We start from the raw sequence: 25,777 nt of genomic DNA, 5'->3' as shown, positions 1-25,777 counted from the left end.
AAGATGGAATGACTCAAACTCCTATCTGTCCTCCACCTTCTAAAACATGAAACCCATTTCATAGGGGCAGAATTGTCTTTGCATCCCCGTATAGGAATAACATAGAGAATATACACCTGATTCTTTTCCTATTTATTTTGGCAACATTTCACTTTGAATTTTTCTGCATCAGTAATTTCAAATATTTTTATGATCAATATAATTATTTTTATGTTTTTAAAATATTAAATAAATTTTTTATTTAAATAAAATAGGGAGTTTTGCTTTCAGTTTTTTTTCTTCTTTCAATTTTGCCCTTATTTTTTTTTATTTAAAATTTTCGTTACGTTCGTTAAATCTATAATAGAGAAAAATTTAAAAATTATAGGATCAAAATATAAAAGGCAAAATGTTATAGAGACCAAAATTTGAAAAGACCAAAAATAAAAATAATTAAAATTTAAGAGAATCAAAATAAAAATAACTAAAATTAAGAAGATTAAAACGAAAGAAGCCATAGCTTATAGGAATGTCTATACATCTACTTCAGTCAAATTAATAAAACTTATACACAATGCATTAATTTGGTGTAAGAAAAATAACCCTATAACAAATGTATTAGTAACTTGTAAAAAAATAGTAAAAATTAAGCGCACAACTTCATTATATAACACGAGGTGAGTGCATCATTATATAACTTCTATGAAATTTTGTTTAAGATTTAATTTCATCTTAAAAAAATTTAAATGGTCACTAAGAATTAAGATTTTATACCATATTAATGCAAATTAAGATTCTTTATAAATTTAACTTATAAAATTTTAGTTATTTTTGTTTTGGTCATTTTAAATTATGGTATGTAATTTTTTTGCCTATTCTTTGTTAAATATAAGGTCAATTTAAGGATATGAAAATGAAACATTTTTTTTTATAGAAATGAAATTGATTTTTTTTTTTAAAATAAAAGTAAAAATAAGCCCATATTTTACTAGAACTATAAATTTATTTCAGTCAATATTTATTAAAATAATTTATTTTCTGGCGTAAAATATTAGAAAGTACTATTAAACAGTTTTATTTACGTATATCAAATAAAAATAGACATTATAATACCTTAAAAATATAAATATTTATTTATTTAATAATTAAAAAGTATTAAAAGTTGTGGGAAGAATTGAATTATTCTTTTTTCCTGCATACAATCCATGTTTTATACAATAATAACATGTTGACCTAATGCATTATGCATGGCATACTGCTCAGTACACCCTATTTTCTTCGGTAACAAGTGAATGTACTTTGTCACATCGGAATGGGTTATAAGATACTATTAATGACTACGTTTTCTGCACGCATCGTATTTAACCTAAAAAACTTAGCTACCATAATTTAATTGCCACACCGTCAAAAACTTCTTCAATCTTTGTCTCCAGCTACTTCATTACCAAACCAAAGGTTACTTCTCAAATATCATGCATCAATCATCATGCCTGTTATTTTCAATTTCATTGCATATGTTGAATAGATTATGGAAATATATAAGTTGCTCTTTCTGCTAATGTATTTTTTTTTCTTTGGTCATGCTTTTCTTGTGAATTTCAGCATTCATGTTATATTGATGTGTTTGTGACATTGTTTCTCACCGATTTGTCGCCGTGACAAACCAAATTGGTGATCTTTCTATGCGTTTGTTTTATTAGTAGGCAGGTAGTAAATTTGCATTGATTGGTCATATTCATTGAATGAAACTTCTAGTCCTCTCAATTTTGTTTTCAATGCAAACTCATTGACTATTTTAAATCTCACATGAAAAGAGTTTCAATAAATTTTCTCGATCTTCATCTCACACCATCTAGAGGCCATACAAAAGTTTTTCTTAAAAAAATAATAAAACGTTGGACTATTAGCTGTACAAGAGTGAAAAACCTCGGTTGTGTGACTTATGATGAATCACTCACAGCATAGTCTCAAGGATTTATTTGACAATGTAACTCGCTTAGCGGTTTGTTCAATAAGATCATTTTCTGCGGATAATATGTTTGATGGCGTCATCCAGATCCAGTAAAAAAAAAAAATGTTTGATGGCATCACCAAAAAACGTTGATGTTTTTTAGTGTACATCATATTCCTTATGTCTGCGTCAAATTCGATGTGCCAGATACTTGCACGAAATATTGTAAAATCAGTTACAATTTTTAGAGTTTCTAAACTTTATCGGGTTGATTTCTTTTGGTAATATGGGGCTCTTTGTATACGCCAACCTCTGATGCGCAAAGCTAAATTAACTTTTGTTTTGTTGTCCCATATTCTAGGAATTGATGGTAGCTAACTTGTCACGAACTGTGGATTTCTTTGCAACCCTCAAACTCCCTTTTGTCTCTGCTCTCGTTCTGAAGCACCTAATTGCATGCCATGTCGTGTATATAACTTGTTAATTCTTGTAGAACATTTCATTTTTCTACTTGGTGCTGTTCAAACTTGAAGCACTAACCTGGACTTTCGATCTTTTCAGAAAGCTTAGAAAGTGTAAAGGCTTGTCCCCTGAGCTTGTTCTCTGACAATGGCATTGGCAAGGATTGCCAGGGCTAACCTGAGAAGATCAGGAGGTGCTTTAGGCAGTTATGCGTGTGAGAAGGATGTGTTCAATGTGGGAGGTTACACAAACATATGCTACATACCTTCCCATGTATATTTCAATTCAGATGGAAAGTTTTCATATGTTCCAACAGTTAAGGAACAGAATTACGTGAACTTTTCAATGAGGGGAATATCAGGAACGCCATATCATCTGTCTGCTTCTCCTGATACACAGAGGGTTATAGAAGAGTCTGATTCAGAGTTGGAGAATGATCAGACAAGATATGCAGGACTAGAGGCAACAAAGCCAGGTGAAAAGCCTAGGGTGGTTGTTCTTGGTACGGGTTGGGCTGCTTGTAGGTTCCTCAAAGAGCTAGACACCAGAATTTATGATGTTGTGTGCATATCACCAAGGAATCACATGGTCTTTACTCCTTTGCTGGCTTCAACGTGTGTTGGAACCCTGGAATTCAGATCTGTTGCTGAGCCTGTCAGCAGAATACAGGATGCATTGGCAAGGGAACCCAACTCCTACTTCTTTCTAGCTTCCTGCACTGGCATTGACACTGACAAACATGAAGTGAGTAAAATGATATACATCCTTTTGGCCTTTGTTTTCTTTTTAGACATTCGAAAAGTCATGGAATGCTCAATGTGAAGTATATAAACTTATGTTTGTACAAAATGTTTCTAAATATAAAATGCTGCAGTGCACTCTGAAGTTTTTCTAGTGAAATGCCTACTCATTTTATTTCATGCTAACAGGTATATTGTGAGGCTGTCAAAAATGGTGGATTGCCTCGAGATCCATACCAATTTAAGGTCGCATATGACAAACTTGTAATTGCAGCAGGAGCTGAGCCTTTAACTTTTGGTATCAAGGGGGTAAAGGAAAATGCTTTTTTTCTTCGTGAAGTGAACCATGCTCAAGAAATAAGGAAGAAACTTCTCCTTAATTTGATGGTTTCCGAAAATCCAGGTGGGTATTTCATATCCATCATAGTTTATTTTTAAGTATTCTCACTGTAGTTTTTGTCATTTTGACAGAAAACAAACCTTAGTGATGCCACACTTCTGTGTCGTTCACATAATCTATTTTAGTATTATTCTTCAGCTGGATCCATTTAATGTTGTTATACAGGATTTATATTTTAATTATTCACTTTGTATTAATAACTATGCAATTGTCATTTTCTTACTGAAGCTTAAACTAAGAACGCTTTCATGTAACAGGAATATCGGAGGAAGAAAAGAAACGCCTTCTGCACTGTGTTGTTGTTGGAGGTGGTCCTACAGGAGTGGAATTCAGTGGTGAATTGAGTGATTTCATCATGAGAGATGTTCATCAGAGCTATACTCATGTCAAAGATTACATTCACGTCACACTCATCGAGGTACCTGGCTGAATTCACTTCCATATATTAAGGCCAATTTGTGAGTAGAGATTAAAATCAACTTACTTAACCATTATGTTGACTTTTTATGATTAGGCAAATGAGATACTGTCATCCTTTGATATCAGCCTACGGAACTATGCAACAAAGCACTTAACAAAGGTAAACCTTTTGAGTTTTGATCATATATTTTAATCTGTCTAGCTTAGCCACTAGCTCATGGTTTCAACTTTCAACATTAAGCCTGAGGCATTCAATTTTTTTATCAGTCCGGGGTCCGTCTGATGCGAGGTGTTGTGAAGGAGGTGCATCCCAAAAAGATAGTTCTAAGTGATGGAACAGAAGTTCCTTATGGCCTCTTGGTCTGGTCCACAGGGGTTGGTCCTTCTAAGTTTGTGAAAACACTAAATCTTCCTACATCTCCATGTGGAAGGTATGTGTAGCCAAAATAAAAACATTGTTACTCATTTTCTTTCTGTGATCATCATTTAATTATTGTTGTTGATTGATACAGAATTGGCGTTGATGATTGGCTGCGTGTTCCCTTTGTGGAAGATGTCTTTGCTCTTGGGGATTGTGCTGGTTTTCTTGAACGAACTGGAAAGCCTGTGCTTCCAGCTCTAGCTCAGGTTAGCCTTTATCCATAATGTTTCGCGAAGTGATACGGACAAACTACAAAGTGGTCAAGAAATTAACCAAATAAAGTTAAATCTATGCTGAACTATAATGTCCTTTTAAGTTGTATTCAATGAGAAAAATCCCAGAGAGTAACTGGACGTACTTTCCAGTTGCTGTTAACTTCTATTTATGTTTATTCCCGAGCATGGAACGATATAAAGCCTCTTTCTGATGATTCTTTCGGTAGCTTCTCAGGAGGCATACTAAAGAATGTCTACTTCTATGTACTATCTATTTGTAGAGTTCAACTATTCATGTGAACTTTCGTTGTTCACATTATACTGAAACATAAGATATTTTTCCTCTGAATCTAGGCAAGTCATTCCCTGCAATCAGCTAGGCTGATGAATGAGTAATGACGTTGTGCACATCAAAACAGTAGTTACCAGCAACTAGGCATTCTAGTCATAATACATTTCCATAGAAGTTTGAAAGCTTCTACTCTATTCAATGCTGGAAAAACAAGCACCGAGAGGTGTTCATGTCCCATGAACTAGTTAGTAATTAACAACGTATTGGTTAATTACAGGTTGCTGAAAGGGAGGGGAAGTTTCTTGTGGAGTTGTTCAACGAAGTAGGGAAACAGAACGGAGGCAAGGCTTTCTCTGCAAAAGACATGCAACTTGGAAAGCCTTTTGTGTATAACCATCTTGGGAGCATGGCATCAGTAGGTCGCTACAAAGCACTTGTTGATCTACGAAAGTCAAAGGTATTATTATATAGGAATGTTTCAAAATTCTATCTTTAATCTCTACTAAGTTTGAGGGTTGGAGTTGTATGCAAAGATAAAAAACTAAGCAAAGTAAAAATAATTTGATTATATGTATATTACGTAGGATGCAAAGGGGTTGTCACTTGCTGGTTTTGTTAGCTGGATGATATGGCGCTCTGCATACCTTACACGTGTCGTTAGCTGGAGGAACAGGTTTTACGTGGCAGTGAACTGGGCCACCACATTAGTCTTTGGCAGAGACAACAGCAGGATAGGTTGAAATTTCATTGAGGAACTGCAAGCAGCAAAAACCTGTCAATTTTTATGCCTCATTATTTAAGTTCTTGGTCTATAATTTTTTTTTTTTTTTTTAATTTCTAACAATAGGGAAGTAGGGAACTTAAGTCTTTATCTCAGTCTCTATCCATTAGGTTGATTCACATTCTTTTGATCTGTATATTCACTTATTTGTATAAAGGTAGTAATATATAAATATAAAAAAAAGATAAATTTCATGATTAAAATATTTTTCGAGAATCTATTCTTCATATTTTGTGCTCATAATAATAAAAAAGGCTTTTCCCAATTCATTGTAAAGAATTTACAGTTGATAACCTGACAAACTTTTATGAAGGATGGGAACAGACTGAAGTGTTTCTATTTTTGGAGTATCCAGTAATTATTATAATTATTTTACTATATAATTAATGAATATAATTATTTCTCTAAAAATAATATAATTATTAAGAATATAGTATATTTATGATTTTTTAGTGCAATCAATTGAATTTTTTTTTACAGAAAATTAAAAATAAAACTTATTTAAATATACACAATTTTATATCCAATCACATGTAACTAAAAGATTTTATAAAATGACTTCACTGTTCAATAAATTTAAGTATGATAAGTAATTTTTTAAGACTGTTTTATTTGTCAATATAATTCAAACTCATAAATTTAGTGAATAAATCTTAGAAAATTTTAAAATTTTTAATTATTAATTATTTAAATAATAGTTATTTAGAGAAAAATTTAATTTATCAAAGCCACATATAAAATATAAATACTTTAAATTGATTTTTCGGATTATACTTTTATCTTGATTTTCTTTATATGATCGATCATAGTTTTCGACTATCAATCAATGTATTTTCTAATTGCGTTAGAAATTCAATGTGAATCATCGGAATGATAATCTATTTAAATCGTGTCTAATACTATATTTCATTAAAAATGTTATCTTTAGTGTATAGCACTTATTTGAAGAAAATTGACATATATATATATATATATATATATATATATATATATATATATATATATATATATATATATATATATATATATATTATCAGTAGGAAGAATTATAATAAAGTTAATACCGTTTAAACTTAACACCTTATAAAGGATAAGTGTAGATAGTTTTTAGTGTGAAATAAAAGACCCTACTGCCTTTATTAATATTATAGAGTTAGAGTTATAGCTTTAAGTTAGTTAAAATTTAAATTCAATTAAAATTAGTAAATATTGAACAAAAACAACAATAATAATAATATTATTATTGTATTAATTATTTATTATTTTTTGTCATGAATTAATAATAAAAAGTGAATAAAAGTGAAATATTTATGAATAAAAAAAGAATTGTTGTAATGATAGTATATATATGACATAAGATTAAAAAAAAGTATTAATATGATTTAATATTCAAACAATATTTTTTTTTTTGCATTAATATATGATATAAAAGTCATTATTACACTTTTACCGATTTTATTTGTTGGAGAAAAAAAATTACTCTAAGATGAATTTAACATATGTTACTGAAATTTATAATTGAATTCACCAATGTGTTTATGATGACATCTAAAAATAATAATTCATAATATTAACTAACTATATCACTAAGTATATATATAACTAACTACTTACATCTCTAACAATTTTACACGATCTAAAAAGCGCATATTAGTACTTATGTTTATATTTTTAATATTATACACCGAGGAAAAAAAGTATTGTGTGACTTTAAATCATTTAAAAAAATAAAAGAGAAGTGATTAGTGAAAAAGTGTGAAATATTTGGATGATAAAATTTACACCAAAGTAGAGAAGTCAGAAAACAAAAATTAAATAAATAAAAAATAGTGAGTGAGAAAGAGTAATTTAAAAATAATTATAAAAATAAATTAGTCTAAAAAATTGTATAGATAAAAAAAAACTCCTTTATTATTAATAAAGAAGCATAGATAGTATATTAGCCTTAGCTCATTCTCTAACTAAAATGAATAAACTAATATATATATATATATATATATATATATATATATATTAAAAATATATGTTCAATAATTAATAATTAATTTAACTACGGTTAAATTATTAAATTGTAAACTAATACTTTTAGGTATTCTATTTGTTTTTTTTTTCACAAAGAGTGGTAGAATGGTAGGAGGAAAATCCCACCAAAGAAGAATTACAGCAGAGTTAAGAGGAAAGCAACAAAATTCACAAAAGAGAATAGAGAACAAGCTCAATTTTTTCATATATCATGAAAAAGAAAAAGAAAATATCTCCCTATAGTCAAGGAGAACCGTACAAGTGGCAAACATCTAAAGAAAAAGATTATTCTAGAAGTATTTCCTGCAATAGCTAAAATATCACTTAGTCACATAGTCCTTAAGCCATAAAGGCCTTCTTTTCTCACGGTTGGGCCTGGTAACAACTTCCAGCCCATCAATACTCCCCTCTAAGAGATAAACCTTGTCCTCAAGGTTTGGGTTTGTGGTCTGCGAATTGGGCCAAGAACCTGGCAGGTTGGATAGCTGAGCAGGTGGAAGGAAAGTATCTGGAATCACTAGTACAGAAAGGGTCTTTTACGTCGTGTATTTTGACCCTTTTACGTCGGAAAAGGGTCCGACGTTAATACGGGAGTCGTAAATTTACGTCGCCTCTAAAAGGCGACGTAAATTTACGTCGGGGATTTCTCCAAACCGACGTAAAATGGGGCAAAATCATGCCACAATTTTACGTCGGAGATGGCTTTGTCCGACGTAAATTTACGTCGGTCATTGCGTGGACCGACGTAAATTTACGTCGGACAAAGCCATGTCCGACGTAAATTGTGAGAGTTTTTTTTTTAAAAACGTTTGTAAATTGATATACCCAACACCTGCATATAAATATAATCCATAATACCAACTCTAAACCAGGCAGTCCAGAATAGAAATTCAAATTGTATTTCAAAATTGAATGAGAAAAAGAAAATAATATATAAATCTTAAAAAACATAAATTATGACAATGTAAATCCTATTATCCTAAAAAAGCTATAAAACATGTTTGTCAATGCTATCTAACTAACTAAACTAACTAACTATCAAACTATAAACATAATATCTAACTAACTATCAAACTATAAACATAATATCTAACTAACTAAACTTAGAAAAAAATTTGCCCATTGTTTTCTTATCTTGAGCAACTCATCTTCGGGCAATGGAGATGGATCTTGAAAGACCTGAAAGGGTAATTTAAGTGTCATTAATATGCAATGTTAATTATTCTAAAGGTAAATATAGTTAAATAAATTTTGATATGAATTACCTGCGCCCAAGAATCAATAATACCCGCAGAAACTATGGCTTTCATCCAATACATGATGTAATAGCCACATTCAAACGAGTCTTGTTGCTTATTACACTAAAATGAGAAACAAATAACTATTAATTCCAAAGTCAATAAATTTAAATATTATTGATTGTATGAATTTATTTGCTAACCTTAGGGTATATGAAATGCAATGACTTTGATGATTTGGCTCTTCCACTTAATATATTAGCTCCAGACACGATTCTAATTAATTGAAATAAAAACAAATGTTAGCCAATATATATAATTAGTTTTAAAACATAATGAAAAAATTTTAGTTACCCATGTAATTGGCTTTTAATTTCATGGCTTGGTTTTCGATGAAGTGAACAAAACCACACCACGGTATATTCCTTAGGAATGATTACCATTAACTGCCAATGGGACCTACATTGTATGACAAACAAATCAGTTAAAAAATTACCATGATTAAAAAACCAATTAAAAAACTAACCCGTCAATGTATGGAGCCATGTATATATGTCTTCTTGAGTCACTCATCCATGTTTGCATATATTGTTGGATCTGGACCTGAGTGTTTCCTGATTTTTGGATGGATTGAGGCTCAATAAATCCATATACTTCTGCTTGTGCTTGCTCCACACTCAATTTGTCCATGTACCTAACACAAATAATTATTATAAAAATGTAATTATTGTAAATTTAGACTCATAAAAGAAAATATGACTTACATGGCCCACAACTGTATGACAGATATATTTAACATGCAGTTTCCCCCAACAATCTCTAATGCATCAGGCAGAGATATGTATAGTGGAACATCAGAGCTATCAACTCCAAAAACTCTAATGTCCCACTGCAATTGAATTGGATGCTTCTTTATTCGTGGTAATTTGATTAGAAGCTTAGATATGGGATCATCCTCAGCTTCTGCGATATTGGCATCATGAACATGAGGTTCTCTCATGACCTCCTTACCACGATTGATAAAATCCTAAAGAAATAATCAAAATTAGTTAAACAATAATAGAATTATAAGAATCTAAAAGAGCAATAATATAATTACCTTTGCCCGTGCTGAAAGCGGCATGACCAAACGTTTTGGCCAAGCTAAGAATGTGTCGGTTGCCTGCCCCACTAGTTGAACCTCTGTATTGGGCAAAGGCACTGGAGCAGCAACATCTTGAACTTGGTCAACCACAACCCGTGTCCAGTCTGGCTGTAGAGGGACACCATGGATGGTTGAGCCACCCTCAAATACTCGGCCAATAGCCACTAATCGTGGGGGGTCATCCTCAACATATAACTCACACTAGTTTGGTACATCAGTGTGAGTCTGATCCGGTGAGGGATCTGGAGCAGCACAACTCCCTTTAGTGCTGACTCGAACACCATCATGAGCAACTGCAGTCTGTTGCTGAGAACGAGCCAAAAGTTCAAACTTCTGTTCAAACTGTTTTCCAATATTCTTCAGTTTCTCTTCAAACTCCATCTTCAATCTCTGCTCCAATTCCTGTATAACCTCTTGACTGCAAGAGTTGACAGTGCTCCTCGATGATCGGCCACCAGAGAAATCTCGGTGGCTCCAAGAACCACCAACACCACGCACACGACCTCCGTGCTCTGGCTTTCCTATGGCCGTTGTGAGGATATCATTCCGACCATCAGAAACAAATGAGCCCTGGGTGCTCTGCTCAACTAAACCCTCCTGCAACAATAAGGAAGATTAAAAATTCTTATGAATTAAATGAGTTGAAATGAAGAGTCTTAGTTTGTATATTTTTACTTACTATTTTACTAGCAACGACTCTTGCAGACTCAGAAGTCATTTGCCCATCTGGTTTTGTCCGGGCTGCTATCCACATCTCATGGCGGGGAGGTGACTCTACACGGTCAGCATCCTCAACCCCTGCTGCCTGTGCCTTAGCCTTCTTCATTTGCTTTTTTTTTTCTTTCATATCCCCTTCTTAACAATAGATGGGGTGCATCATTCTTGGCCTGTCGTTCTTGGGCAGCTATTCTTTTAGCCTGCAATAATACAAAAAAGAAAATGAGATAAATTAAAATGCACCTTAAGTATTTGTGTCAATGTAAAAGTTATCAATAACTAACCTGCCACGAAGGGTCCAATCGAGTGGCACAAAATTGCATCCACTCCTCATCAGTGATCTGGTACTTTAGACAGGGAGTCTCATTTTGGCGCTCTCCAAATACATACTCCCGTGTCAAGAAAGTCTTGAAGTCTCTCCACCTGGTGGCAAGGGCAGATAACATCTTCCTCCTCATGCCCTCAGTGTTGGGAATGTCAAAATTTTGCTATGAAAATAACAATAAATAATAAATAATGTATTTTAGTTATATAATATTGAAAGGATGTGAAAGTATATACCTGAATATCCTGCCACATGAGGTTCTTGTCAACCTCCTGAACGTCATCCCCATGATGGAATGATAATAGAAACATGTCGTCGAGCTAGGACTCCCAAATAGCTCTTAAACTTGGCAGCATTTGGGCCTGATGCCTTTCCAGAACGAGGATCCACCTCAACCGGTGTCCTCTCCTTGGCAATGCGCCCAGCTGTCAACCTAGACAATCGGGTGACAGATCTACCTTCCCTCCTTCCACTGCCAGACCCAGAATCCTCCATAATCCTGAAAAAATTAAACTGTCATTATTAAAACAATGAATTAACTGAATAGACAAATAAAGTAAAAAAGATAATAATAATATAGCAACAAAATAACTAATAAAAAAATAAATAATACATAAACAGAAACCTATTAGGTTGGAATGTTTTCCCATATTCCTTCATCATGATCACTTCGAATAGCATGTATTTCGTCCACTTCATTGTCCGCAATAGGACCAAATGATCTGCTTGAAAAAGACGGTGTCTCATGCATATCTAGAGACTCATCTTCGTGAGTTCCATGCATGGTTCTTCCTTCGAGGACCACTGACCATTTCTCATTAAATGGATCCCTGACATAAAAAACCTGTCTTGCTTGATATGCCATAATAAAAGGTTCATCCTTATAGCCGACCTTATTCAAATCAACCAAAGTAAATCCTAAATCATCTGTCCGCACACCCATATTGCCATCAACCCATTTACACTTGAACACAGGCACTCTAAACGTAACATAATCAATTTCCCATATGTCTTCTATGACTCCGAAATAACTCATGGATGCTGTAATGGGATTTTTATCTTTTGAACTAGCAAAGTGCACAGCCTCAGCCTGAATTGTAACCCCACTATTTTGTACTCTACTTTTGTCATCTTTTGTCTTTGTATAGAAACAATATTTGTTAATGTCATACCCACCAAATGTAATGACATCGTTGTTAGGCCCACGCGCGAGTCTCAAAAGTGTATCAGAAGCATTAACCTCACCATAAACCTTTTTCTTAAACCAAGCTAAGAAACTCTTGTTATGTTCATTCAATACCCATTTCTCATTCATCCGGGGGTGTGCTATCTTGATTTCATCTATGTGTTCAGATATGTAAGGAATTACTTCATCAGTGTTGTTCAATATGTACAAATGGGCTTGGTCAACTTCTGTTCGACTCACAGTTCTAATCTTTAAACTTCGAGTACCCTTACCAAATTGTTTCCCATCATGTCGAGTCTTGGGAATTCCTATTGGTTCTGATTTTGACATATACCCTGAACAAAACTCAATGACTTCTTCTGCAATGTACCTCTCCACAATAGAGGCTTCTGGGCGGTATTGATTCTTGACATATCCTTTTAAGATCTTCATGTATCTCTCAACAGGATACATCCATCTAAGATAAACCGGGCCACACAATCGAATCTCCCTAACCAAATGAACTATCAAATGCACCATGATATCAAAAAATGAAGGTGGAAAATACATTTCCAATTGACACAAGATTGTGATTGCTTCATTTTCTAACTCATCTAACTTTACAGGGTCAATTACTTTGTTGCAAATGGCATTGAAGAATAAGCACAATCGAGTAATAGCAACTCTAACAGAAGATGGTAAAATATTACGAATAGCCACAGGCAAAAGTTGTTGCATTAACACATGACAATCATGAGACTTTAAACCAATCAACTTCAAATCTTGCATAGACACCAGACTCTTCACATTTGAGGAGTACCCTTGTGGAACTTTCACACTGCTTAAGCACTCACAAAAGCTTTTTTTTTCTTTCTTTGATAGAGTATGACAAGCTGGAGGCAAGTAAGTGTGTCTTCCAATAGACTGAGGATGCAACTCAGAACGTATACCCATGTCCACCAAATCTTGTCGTGCTTTCACTCCATCTTTAGTCTTTCCTTTGATGTTTAGCAATGTCCCAATTACACTATCACAAACATTTTTCTCCACATGCATCACATCTATGCAGTGTCTAACATCTAACTTGTACTAGTAAGGAAGATTAAAGAATATTGATCATTTCTTCCAGATATTTCTCTCAGTTGACTTCTTTTGCGTCTTTCCGAACACAATGTTAATGTTCTTCACCCGTTGATATACTTCTTCACCATTGCGCGGCGTGGAGGCAATTTCATCCTCTTGACTTCCATTGAATGCTTTCTTCAATCTACGGTATGGATGACTACGAACAAGAAACTTACGATGCCTAGTGTACGCAGTCTTTTGCCCATGTTTCAATTGGGTATAACTTGTGTTTTCTTCACATATAGGACATACATAATGACCCTTTACACTATACCCACTCAAGTTACCATATGCTGGAAAATCATTTATTGTGCAAAATAACATTGCACGCATAGTAAATTTTTCTTCACGATATGCATCAAACACCTCCACTCCTGTGTCCCATAACATTTTCAAGTCATCAATCAATGGACTAAGATACACATCTATGTCATTTCCTGGTTGTCGGGGACCTGATATCATCATAGACAACATAATATATTTTCTCTTCATGCATAGCCAAGGAGGCAAATTATTAATGACCAACAAAACTGGCCATGAACTGTGTTTACTACTTAAGTTCCCATAAGGATTCATGCCATCTGTAGCTAAACCAATTCTCAAGTTTCTTGACTCTGCACCAAATTCTGGAAATGTTTCATCAATCCTCTTCCATTGCGGAGAATCAGCTGGATGTCGAAGAAAGTTGTCACATTTTCTACCATTTTCATGCCATGTGAGGTTTTTTGCATCCTCTTTAATGGCAAACAATCTTTTAAACCTAGGTATTATTGGCAAATACCATAAGACCTTAGCAGGGAGACCCTCTATTTCTTCCTCACCATTACTTCCATCAGTTTTCTTTTTGAACCGCGACAATCCACATGTGGGACACACTTTCAGTGTAGCAAAATCATTTGTATACAATATGCAATCATTAGGGCACGCGTGTATCTTCTTATACTCCAAACCCATTGGACATAGTATCTTTTTTGCCTCATAGTTGCGATTAGGTAACGTGTTATCTTCTGGAAGCATCTCCTTCAATAACTCCAACAATTCTGTGAAACTTTTATCAGTCCAGCCATTTCTTGCTTTTAAACTAAACAATTTTAAAGTTGCTGATAATCTTGTAAACATACTGCATCCTGGGTACAATGGTTGCTCAAAATCAGACTTTAAGGTATCATACATATGTGCTCTTTCAAAATTTTCTTCACCAACATCACGTATCATCTCTTCTAAGTTATCGTCCATCCCTTCAAAATTTTCAGTTGTTGACACTGTTGGAATGTCTAATATTTCTCCGTGCCATGTCCATACTGTATAACTCTTCACAATACCATATATAAACAGGTGATCACGTATTTCTCCAACTTCTTGACGTATCTGATTCAAACATCGAACACATGGACAATAATATGCCCCTTTGATGGGTTTCTCATTTTCTCTTGCAAATTGTAAGAACTCTTCAACTCCATTTCTGTACTCTTGACTAATGCGACTTGCATTCATCCAACTTCGATTCATTATCTATATATTAACACAAATTAACTATTGACTCAGTTATTCATAAATTTTCTAACCTAAACTACAACCCTAAAAAATCGGTGGTAAACTAAAGGTCAATGCCTAAAAAAGTCTCTTCTTTAATGCATCTATAACGGCCCGTACTGAAACTAGAACGGGCCGTTCCAGATCAATACAACAACAAATTTCCAGAAGAACGGGCCGTTCTCTTTGCAGAACGGCTCGTACTGCTTGCAGAACAACCCGTTCTGCAAGGAGAACGGCCCGTTCTACAAGGAGAACGGGCCGTTCCAGCGGAACAAATAGCAAAAAAAAACAAAATAATTACGGGGACAACAAACTAACCTCAAACGACCAACGTGCAGACACTTATAGACTTGGATACGTTGAATGTAGCAATAAACACAGTGGGAGACTCAGAAATTCAGAGAAAATGAGAGGGGTTGTTTGTAAATTGTGAGCGCGGGAATGGAAAATACGAAGGTGGGGAATATAGGGCCATTTTTTACGTCAGGTTTCGTTGTTCCGACGTAAATTTACGTCGGACTATAGGGGTTCCGACGTAAATTTACGTCGGACCACCTCTAGTCCAACGTAAATTTACGTCGCACTATGAGACTGCGATGTTAATTCCCACATTTACGTCAGACTAGGGGGGGTCCGACGTAAATTAGTCTCCACTTAATTACGAAACTGCCACCGCGTTTTTACAACGTTGGTGTTTACTGTTTCCGACGTAAATTGGGTGACGTAAATACCCTTTTTTGCACTAGTGAATAGCTGACTCATCAACGCGTGGTGAGACACGCGGCTTCTCATTGGGCGCAGGAGGTGGCAATGAGTTGGAACCCACAAACTCTTTCAAAGCACTCTTAACGTTCAGAAGTGAAATATCTGGTCCCATAATGTTCTTTTCATTCTCCAATATTCGGTTCTCTCTTCCAAAACCAGATAACTCTTCATTACCTTCTTCTATTTGCTCATCCTTTTCTTCTTTGGTTGTAACCCCATCTTCTGCAAACTTGTCCAGCATCTGAGGCAAGGGAATAGATTGAGCTTCTGGATCGCCATGGAATCGGCGAAGAAGAGACACATGGAAGACGGGATGGATTTTGCTATCCGAAGGTAGATCCAGCTTGTAAGCAACGGTTCCCACGCGAGAAGAAACTCGAAAAGGCCCATAGAAGCGCTTAGCAAGCTTTTGGGACAGGGAACGAGCCAAGGAACGTTGACGGTATGGTTGGAGTCGCAGAAGAACCCACTCGCCAACAGCAAAGGTAATATCCATTCTTTGCTTGTCTTTCTGTTGCTTCATGAGTTGTTGAGCCCGAAAAAGGTTAGCTTTTAAACGGACTAAAACCTCCTTCCTTTGTTGCAGAAAATCATCAAGTGAAGCGTTCTTTGCTGTACCACGAACATAGTCGTGGAAAGATGGTGGCTTGCGGCCGTAGAGAGCCTCAAACGGGGACATCTTGATGGCGGAGTGCCAAGAGGTGTTATACCAAAACTCAGCATGATACAAAAATCGGAACCAGATTCGAGGTTGCTCACCTACAAAGCAACGAAGGTAAGTTTCTATGGAACGGTTTACAACTTCAGTTTGTCCATCGGACTCCGGATGATATGCTGAACTGAAACGGAGTTAGGTGCCTTGGAGTTTGAATAACTCACGCCAAAAGTGGCTCAAAAAGAGGCTATCCCTGTCTGAAACTATAGATCGAGGTGTGCCATGGAGTTTACAAACTTCAGTTAGGAATCGTGTTGCTAAACTGTGAGCTGTGTAATTAGTAGGGAGTCCCAAAAAATGCCCTGATTTAGTAAATCTATCAATGATAACCCAAATTGTTGTGTGACCATGTGAAGAAGGAAGTCCAGTAATGAAATCCATGGACAAATCCTCCCAAGCTTGTTGAGGGCAAGGCAAGGGACATAGGAGACCTTATTTTTTTTGTGGCAAATACTTGTTGTGTTGACAATTTTTGCAGGATCTGATAAACTCCTTTGTATCTCTGTAAAGACCAGGCCACTGGAATGATGCAGCAATACGAGCAAGGGTAGGCTTCAAACCGGAATGACCAGCGGCTGGAGGCAAGTGGTATTCCTTGAGAACAGTGAATCGCCAATCATCTTTGTCAGGTAAATAAAGACTTCCTTTGTAGTACAGTAGTCCTTTTGAAAAATGGTACAAGTCAGAGTTACCCATGCTGGACCTAATGAGTTCTTCCCCTTCTTGTGTTGTATAAAATTTTTGGAGTGCTGAAAGGAGTAGAGGAATAGGACTTGAAATCGCCAACAACATTGAAGGGTCAGTGCTTGGTACTCTGGATAGGGCATCTGCAACTCGATTCTCCTTCCCAGGTCTGTAAAATATTTCGTAGTCATAACCTTATAGTTTAGTAGCCCATTTTTGTTGTTCTGGAGTTTGGTAAGTCTGAGTCATTAGGTGCTTTAAACTCTGTTGGTCTGTGAAGATGCGAAATTTTTGCCCAATCAAGTACTGACGCCATTTTTTTACTGCTTCTGTCACATCGAACATCTCCCGGACATAAGTAGAGGAATGTTGCATGCGAGTGGACAACTTTTTGGAGAAAAAAAGTAATAGGATGGCCAGACTGCGAGAGGACGGCACCAATGGCAATGCCCGATGCATCAGTTTCAACATGAAAGGTGTCTTCAAAATTGGGCAGCATGAGTACCGGGGTGGAAGTCATGATCTCCTTTAATTTTTTAAATGTTGTATCTGCTGTATCACTCCATGTAAAAGCCCCTTGTTTTAAAAGATCGGTGAGAGGAGCGGCGTGTGTGGCGTAGTGACGAACAAATCGTCGATAGAAGCCGGAGAGGCCGAGAAAACCCCTCAACTCCGAGAGAGAACGTGGGCTAGGCCAATCCAAAATACCTTGTATTTTTGATGGGTCTGGCTCAACACCTTTGCTGGATATAACATGGCCTAAGTAACCAACAGAAGTAACTCCAAATTCACACTTAGTTAACTTTGCATAAAACTGGTGAACAAGTAACAAATTTAAAACTAAGCGTAAGTGAATTAAATGATCAGTGAAAGTGGGGCTATAAATAAGAATATCATCAAAAAAAACTAGAACAAATTGACGTAAGTAGGGCCTTAGAAAATCGTTCATCGCAGCTTGAAATGTTGTTGGTGCGTTGGTGAGCCCAAAAGGCAGAACCAAAAACTCATAGTGGCCATCAACTGTTCGGAATGCTGTTTTATGTGTATCTTCAGGAACAACTCGAATTTGGTGGTAACCTGATCTCAGATCTATTTTTGTGAAAATTGTTGCATTACCCAACTCATCAAGTAATTCATCCATAGTAGGAATAGGGAAACGATTTTTAATGGTAATGGAATTAAGGGAACGGTAATCAACACAAAAGCGCCATGAACCATCTTTTTTGCGAACTAGTAAAACGGGTGAAGAATAAGGGCTAGTGCTAGGAATAACTATGCCTTCCTGTAACATGTTAAATAAAATGGTAGACATAGCTTCTTTTTGGGAATGGGGGTATCTGTATGGTTTAACATTAACTGGCTGGGATTGAGGTAAAAGGGTAATGTGGTGATCATGTGGTCTAGGTGGGGGAAGGCCATGTGGTTGAGTAAAAACTTGGTGAAATTCCTCCAACAATTTTAATAAGTCAGGATGTAGGTTGGTGGGTAAAAGGGGTGGGGTGTCCATGGCTAAAAGGGTGGACGGGGTAACTTGTGGGTCATGTGGGATATGGGTAGGGTCATAAAAGGTTAGTGTGTGAAATTGGGCCACAGAGTCAGTAAGCAATAAGCGGTGGATTTGATGAAGGGTTGCTGGGGTAGGTACAAGGAGAGGTTGGCCAGTGAGGGTAATAGTGTGGCCATTGTGTTGAAAAGCCATTGATGGCACAGAAAAATCAGAAGAAATGGTGCCCAGAGTGCGCAACCAATCAATTCCCAAAACAATATCAGCTCCCTGAATATCCAATAAATAAAAAGGGATATGAAATGTATGGTCAAAAATGCACAAGGGAATGTTAGGACACAGGCCAGCATAGAAAATATGTTCCCCATTTCCAACCATAACAGGGAATTTAGGTGTAGATGTAATAGGCAAGTGGAGGAATTTTGCCAATTTAGGACGCATCACATTATGCGAACTGCCAGTGTCAACGAGAACCATCACTGATTGACCACAAATAGTCCCTGGAAATTTAAGAGTACGAGGGGATGGGTGTCCTTGGAGGGCATGGATTGATAATTGAAAATGAATGGGATCCGGTTCAGTAGGTTCAATATTGTCATCCAAGGGAGTACTGTCATCTAGAGTTTCAGTAGGATCATCCACCAGTAGCAATAAAAACTGTTTAGGTTGGCAACGGTGACCTTGAAAATATTTTTCATCACAATTATAACATAAGCCTTGTGCTCGTCTTTCATGCATTTGGGTAGCTGTTAATTTTTTAATAGGGAGTGTGTTTGTGGGTTTTGGAAGAATGGGTGGTGGGGTAGTTTTATGTGGAGGTGCTGTTTGTGTGGGGGAAAATGGGGTAAAGCGGTGTGGGCGTGGGGTTGGGGTTTTAGCATCATGTAATTTACTTTCAACTAATTTTGCTAAACCAATGGCCTGAGAAACAGAATAGGGCCGAAAAACAGCTAACTCACGAGCAATTTCAGGAATTAAACCAGATAAGAAACAATTAAGAATAGTTTCAGGAGATAAACCAACAACCTGGTTACACAATCTTTCAAATCTGGTTTGATAGTCTGCCACCGTTGTGATCTGCTTTAACTTGAATAATTCGGCCTGGGGGTTTTCATAGGAAGATGGGCCAAACCGGATCTGTAAAGCCCGAGTAAACTCATCCCATGACCCTAGCAAATGATTATTGTACTGATAACGGTACCAACCAAGTGCCTCACCTTGGAAGGCAAAGGTCGCCAAATTAATACGTTGCTCATGAGGAACCTGGTACAATTTAAAATACTGTTCAGCATGAAAAATCCAGTCTAATGGTTCCTTACCATCAAAGGGTTGGAGGGATAATTTTGGGGTTTTGGTGAGTGAAGAGGCAGGACGAGAGGAAAAACCAGCGAGTGGGTGAGGAGGAATGGTAGATTGTTGTAAGGAGAGATTATTTAATTTTTCCATCATAATAGCGAGAGAATGAGTGAGTGATTCATGGCTTAAGGACAAAGATTGCTGAAGTTGGTCCTGCCGTTGAGAGAGTTTTGTGTGCATGGCAGAAACTCTGTCATTAATGGCAGAAACAACATCATCAGGGGTATAGGATTGGGTAGGAGGCATGGTTAGAGAATGAAAGCACCAATTTGGTAGGAGGAAAATCCCACCAAAGAAGAATTACAGCAGAGTTAAGAGGAAAGCAACAAAATTCACAAAAGAGAATAGAGAACAAGCTCAATTTTTTCATATATCATGAAACAGTACGCATACATTACTTAATGCTGAAGAAAAAGAAAATATCTCCCTATAGTCAAGGAGAACCGTACAAGTGGCAAACATCTAAAGAAAAAGATTATTCTAGAAGTATTTCCTGCAATAGCTAAAATATCACTTAGTCACATAGTCCTTAAGCCATAAAGGCCTTCTTTTCTCACGGTTGGGCCTGGTAACAACTTCCAGCCCATCATAGAATGTGAGCACCCTAATACTAATGACATGTTTAGAAATTTACTGCACAGTGCACATGTTTAGAAATTTAGTTCTTATGCTCACCAAACCAAAAAGAACTTTAATTACTTGCAAAAGGGCTTTACATCACATGCAAGAAAATTCCTCCTTGATTGTATTAAATTATTAACCATGAATTAAAAACTAAATGCATTTTGTTATATTTCCTATAAAAAAAATATAAAAAAAAGCTAACATCATAATTCAGTCAGTACTAATAAAAAAAATCATAATTCTATCTGTTTCAAAATATATCGCTAATACCATGAATGAAAAACGTAATTATTTTTATTACAAGAAACTAAAAATATCCAAAGAGATAGCAAGATAATTTTAGTTTGAATTGCCATATATAGATAAACTGAAAATGGGACGAAAACATGTATGAACGTAGAACAAATTTTACACGATCACTAATTAAGATAAGTACACAAGTTACAAAGTTAGAATGGTATTGAGATTTGAGAAAGAAAGTAGTTTCCAATTAGTGAAGAAATAAAGTAACTATGACTACGAGGTTTGTACAAATCCAAAGGGGTGAAGGAGGAAAACCCCTCCCATGATGATGATCCTTAATTTCTTCGATAATGGTCAAAGAATTGAGGAAGATAAGTGAACACATCGTGTAGTGATGGAGGAGAAGAGAGAGGAGACACTTTGAAACAAACCCACCACAATTCCCAACTTCACTTGACCCCTCTTGGGGATCAAACGGCCAGAAATGTTCCTGCCGTTGATTAAATCCCTTCTCGTAATCGCCACCACTCGTGCACACATCTTCGGACACAACAGCACAAGGTTTCTCTAACTTGTAATTCTATCTCACCTCTCAAGAGTTTCACTTCACTTATATAGAGGCTTAAGGGAAGTTTACTTACAACAATGCCCCTTCTTTTTATAATAAAGTACCACATTAATTTTTATAATATTTTTTTGTTTGTTTGAATCCAAAATCCAAATGCTCCTCTTTCTACTCTCAAGTGATCGTGGGTTTTGATTTCGACCTTGCTTTTGTTGCCAGCTGTCTACCTTTTCTTGGTTACGTGGGGTCGTCCAATTACTCTTTTTTCTTTGTTGGCTATTGACCCCTCTACGTCTCAGTTAAACCTAATCTTCATCGTATTCAACTTAGATTCTCATTGTTAATAACTTTTACTATCTCTGTTCATGTGTGATATATCAATAAAATTGAATAACGAGATTAGTCTTTTTTTTTTTGTCTTACTATGATTACTCAGAAAAAATATTAAAATAAATTTAAAAATTGAAATAAAATTAAACAATATTTAATGCTTTATTTAAAATAATTTGTTGAGAGATGAAAGTAAGTACTTGTTAATAAAATTTGGCTAATTTTTTTATTATTGTGTCTTAACATTAAATTAAAAGGTTAACATCTATTTCACACAAATTATTTATACTAATAAAGTATGACATGATTGATTATAATTTTATCTCTTACACATATAACTAGATGTTCGATCTTAAATCAATGTATATGGTAAAACATTTATCAAAAGAATTTAATTTCTTAATAAATTTCACAATCTTAAAAAAAATTAGTGTTAACTTTTGACTAAGAGATACATTCATTCATCCAAAAATAAAAATATTGTTTTATAGATAATGAAGAATTACACTGATGATCAAACTAATTTTTCCTTTCATAACACTACAAAACAATCATATACAAAGAGAAAAATTTAAGCAAATTATGTATGTATGAAACTATTAATTAAGTAATACAAATATGCGGCTGCGGCATATATAAAAATACATTATAGGTGTTGTTTGTTCATATTATAACAAGGTCAACAGTCAATTATTATCATCACCACGGCTTTGAATTGCATAGATCAGAATAAATAAAGAACGAAAAGTCCATGGTCAACAGTAAGTTAACTAGAGCAAATCCTTTGGACTTTGAATGTTTAACAAAATCCAACATATGTGAATAGGGAAAAGAAAAAGGGACAAATAGTCAAGACACTAATGCTCATCATCCAGTGAATTAAGAAACACTGCAATTGAGATGCAATTTTTCAAAATTTATTTTTTCAATTTGTAAATTATTTTAATTTTAAAAACTGATGTAATGATTATGAAATTTTAAAATATATTTTTATCACAAACAGATATTTATTTAATAAAAAATAATAATTTGTGCCTTTTCACATAGAAATGAAAAAAAAACCTACAGTCATAAATATGAAAAGTATTTTTATATAGTTACGTAATAATGAGATGAACCTCAAAGTCGTTTTAGTGAAAACGACAACATAACGGTGGTCCTGCACGCCGGCTATATTTAAAAGGCCACCAGGCTGCGGGTGTTTGTTTAATCTGAATAAATAAATAATTTAATTTGATGGAAGAGATTAAGATAAGCATAAACCTTATGCTGCATAAAAATCACGTGCATGATTCCTTGAATTAGAAAACGATTATGATTTTGGAGAATCGAAAACCTTTTTACTTTTAGGTGTCGTTTGGCTGAATATGCCCCACCAACCACTACTACCATTATTTCATTACTCCATCCAAACGTGGCTCCATATGCAACCCACCTCACCTCACTTCCTTAGCACACTCACTTTCAAGTTTCAACCCTACCCTACTCTTGATAACTACTTCCTACATATCCAAATTAAACACTCATTTCTATTTTATACTTGTAATTCATTGCTCCCTCAACTTAACATTTAAGACATTATGAAAAATCAAATCTCTTAGTATAGTGATTGAATGACCTACTTATGTTACAAGAGGTCAACTAGTATTTTTAAGTTTGATTCTAATAAAAAATTATATTTCATGATTATAAATTAGTCTTTCATTATCGATATTGTACAAATGATCTTTATAAAAAAAATTATGAATGTTAAACCTATTTTATTTGATAATTAAGAATATGTTCAATTATCTTGTCACATTTTATTTTAAAAACTAGTTTTAAGATATGTTTTTCTCATTGTTTTCTTTTCTTTTCTTTAAGTATTCTATTTTGTTTAGGGGCAAAGTTTTAGATAATACAAATGTGTTTAGGGAATAAATACTTACTAATATGTTCATGAGACAAACTATTTTTTTTTTTATAAATATTCCTAGGTTTTATTTTTTTTTACAATAGTAATAACTAATAAGAAGTTATGATCTCGTGTTAATTAACCTCCTCGACGCTTTGAAGTTTAAATTTTGAAAAGTGAAAGACGAATTTTTGGTTATAATTATTAGTCTCACTATGTTAAAGTTAGTAAGTGAAAGATTTAAAAATAAAAAATGATGGAAAGCAAATTTGGGTGCTAGTGGGACTAATTAAGAATGATGATAAGATTTATTGGTTTGGTTTTTTAAGGTTAATTTAAGGTGCTCTGAATCTTGTAAAGGGGGGAGACCTTGATACAATGTACTGAAAACCATAATGTTGAAATACGTTGGTTTAAGATTGTGTTGGATTCTGTTGAGGGAAGAATAGATTGGTAGAATATAAAAATACTAGTGAGATTATAACATTATGAGTGACAGTTGTTAAGCTCATTGTTAATCACAATTATTGACTATTATATTTAAGACAACTTGTGCATTGTCGCTTTGCTACTTTACCTAGTCCACTCCATCATGCACTTAATTAATCTGACATGACCTTTCTCCTACCTCTACAACATCTGAAAATGAAGCATTTCATTTCTTATATAATTTAATGCTCCCTAAAAATTTAATGGGTGAAAAATTAAAACTCAGAAGAGAAAGAAAAAATGCAAGGCACACGTGCAGATAGATGAGTGAATGTTACACTGTTTTACATTTGCTGATTTTCGAATCACTATAATTATTCTAATGAAATAATTGTGCCTATATAATTCGATCACCTACGCCCTACGGTCCAAAAAATAAACCATTTGCGCTACAGGGTGTACTTTTAAATTTTTGGTACAGGTTGTACTTTCATAATTTAGATTTATTCAACTATAAATAAAATGATGGCTAATTATAAAATTGAATAACTTAGATAGATACGACGATCTTACACTGTTTATTGAAAACTATAGAAGATTTCGAACATGGGGATACTGGCATTAGTATATTGCTGCGGTTTCAACTTTCATGTACGATACAGTACCGTCATTTTTATTTTTTATCTCTTTTTTAACTTCTTCCAGATTAGATTTTTTTTTCTCAGAAAAATAAATCTCCCTAGTCTCAAAGTCAGAGAGACCAGCAAGCAATTTCTTAAACAAAATAACTATTTGATATTTATTTTTTAATTAAAAATCCAAACTTGATTTTTGGCTTGATATAGACTCAGCCACACAGACCACTTGACTCTTAAGTGTGTATTTAAACTTAAGATTGTCATTAATGATTTATATTTTGACAATTTTTCACGTTAAAATGCATCAAAAGTAACAATAGGTTACTTCTCTAATCTAAGTTTAACTGATCTAAGCTTGAGTTTTGTGGATAAGAATCAAATGAAATATTTATTAATTTTTAAAATTTCTCCTTAAATTAAAAATAGTAATTTTTCATTCATCTAAATTACCGTAACAACATCACAATTCGAATTAAACTATATTACTTTAATCTTGGTTATTATTATCACTCACCACAAAGACTTATTGGTATTAATTGTTGCAGAGGCAAGTAAAGATTGCAGAGTAGGAAGTAAAGAAGAAGCGATTGGATTGATTAATAAGAAAGCAAGAGACATAATTACATATGAAGATATGATTGATAGAAGGGAATTAAAAAACCCCAATTTGTACAAAAAGAGAAAGATGATTAAAAAAATGGTCTAGTGAGTAGGTGTGGGTCTGGTGCGAGAGAAAATGGAAACAACAGAGTTTGCAAGTCCCACAACGATCCCAACCTTGACTTGTCCACGCTTCGGAATTGGACGCTTTGAAATGGTTCTTCCACCCTTCATCATGCCACCTGCCATGTCTTTCTTAATGTGTTTGGTGAAGAAAAGAAGGAAGAAGAAGTGTTGAGTTGTGTGTTGTAGGTATGAGAGTGTTTGACGTTTGGGTTATATAGAAGTGAGGTTGAGAGAATGACCCTTGTTTTGGTTCTTAATTAAAGGCCTTGCCACTGCTTTTGACCCTGTCTTGTCTTTTCCTGCTGCCGCAATCTTTGGATTTTCTCTTCCACCTCCAAACTACTATGTTTCCTAAGGATAATTTTTTTTTT

The 25,777-nt window shown here is 34.7% G+C and overlaps 2 protein-coding genes across 8 annotated transcripts; one reads left to right on the top strand and one right to left on the bottom strand.

Annotated features, from left to right (window-relative positions):
* Positions 1-1,302: 1,302 nt before the first annotated feature.
* Positions 1,303-5,864, top strand: LOC109805107 (internal alternative NAD(P)H-ubiquinone oxidoreductase A2, mitochondrial). 4 transcript variants are annotated; one of them, XM_020367078.3, is made up of 10 exons: positions 1,322-1,434; positions 2,292-2,398; positions 2,492-3,136; positions 3,322-3,535; positions 3,790-3,950; positions 4,047-4,112; positions 4,220-4,383; positions 4,465-4,579; positions 5,158-5,337; positions 5,465-5,864. In XM_020367078.3, the coding sequence occupies exons 3-10, from the start codon at positions 2,540-2,542 to the stop codon at positions 5,618-5,620; spliced, it is 1,653 nt and encodes a 550-aa protein (XP_020222667.1). In that variant the 5' UTR covers positions 1,322-1,434; positions 2,292-2,398; positions 2,492-2,539; the 3' UTR covers positions 5,621-5,864. The 4 variants fall into 4 exon arrangements, with proteins under 4 accessions (XP_020222670.1, XP_020222667.1, XP_020222668.1 ...); XM_020367079.3 differs by lacking the exon at positions 1,322-1,434 and adding an exon at positions 1,479-1,686; XM_020367081.3 differs by lacking the exon at positions 2,292-2,398 and having other exon boundaries at positions 1,303-1,434.
* A 2,727-nt stretch (positions 5,865-8,591) lies between these two features.
* On the bottom strand, positions 8,592-21,182 carry LOC109804817 (uncharacterized). Of its 4 annotated transcripts, none has more exons than XM_083068623.1 (11): positions 19,628-19,765; positions 11,344-11,606; positions 11,067-11,270; positions 10,745-10,982; positions 10,021-10,662; positions 9,686-9,948; positions 9,448-9,615; positions 9,276-9,380; positions 9,125-9,197; positions 8,949-9,044; positions 8,592-8,862 (listed from the first exon to the last, which is right to left on the bottom strand). In XM_083068623.1, the coding sequence occupies exons 5-11, from the start codon at positions 10,042-10,044 to the stop codon at positions 8,773-8,775; spliced, it is 819 nt and encodes a 272-aa protein (XP_082924749.1). In that variant the 5' UTR covers positions 10,045-10,662; positions 10,745-10,982; positions 11,067-11,270; positions 11,344-11,606; positions 19,628-19,765; the 3' UTR covers positions 8,592-8,772. The 4 variants fall into 4 exon arrangements, 2 of the variants coding, with proteins under 2 accessions (XP_082924749.1, XP_082924748.1); XM_083068622.1 differs by lacking the exon at positions 19,628-19,765 and adding an exon at positions 15,252-17,300; XR_014431643.1 differs by lacking the exons at positions 8,592-8,862; positions 8,949-9,044; positions 9,125-9,197; ... (3 more) ...; positions 10,021-10,662; positions 19,628-19,765 and adding an exon at positions 11,733-13,328 and having other exon boundaries at positions 10,815-10,982.
* Positions 21,183-25,777: the final 4,595 nt, after the last annotated feature.

The sequence above is a fragment of the Cajanus cajan genome, chromosome 2, assembly GCF_000230855.2.
Source record: "Cajanus cajan strain Asha chromosome 2, NIPB_CcT2T_4, whole genome shotgun sequence".
NCBI lineage: Eukaryota > Viridiplantae > Streptophyta > Magnoliopsida > Fabales > Fabaceae > Cajanus > Cajanus cajan.
Note: the sequence above shows the minus strand (reverse complement) of the source record. Positions and strands in the feature narration are given on the sequence as shown.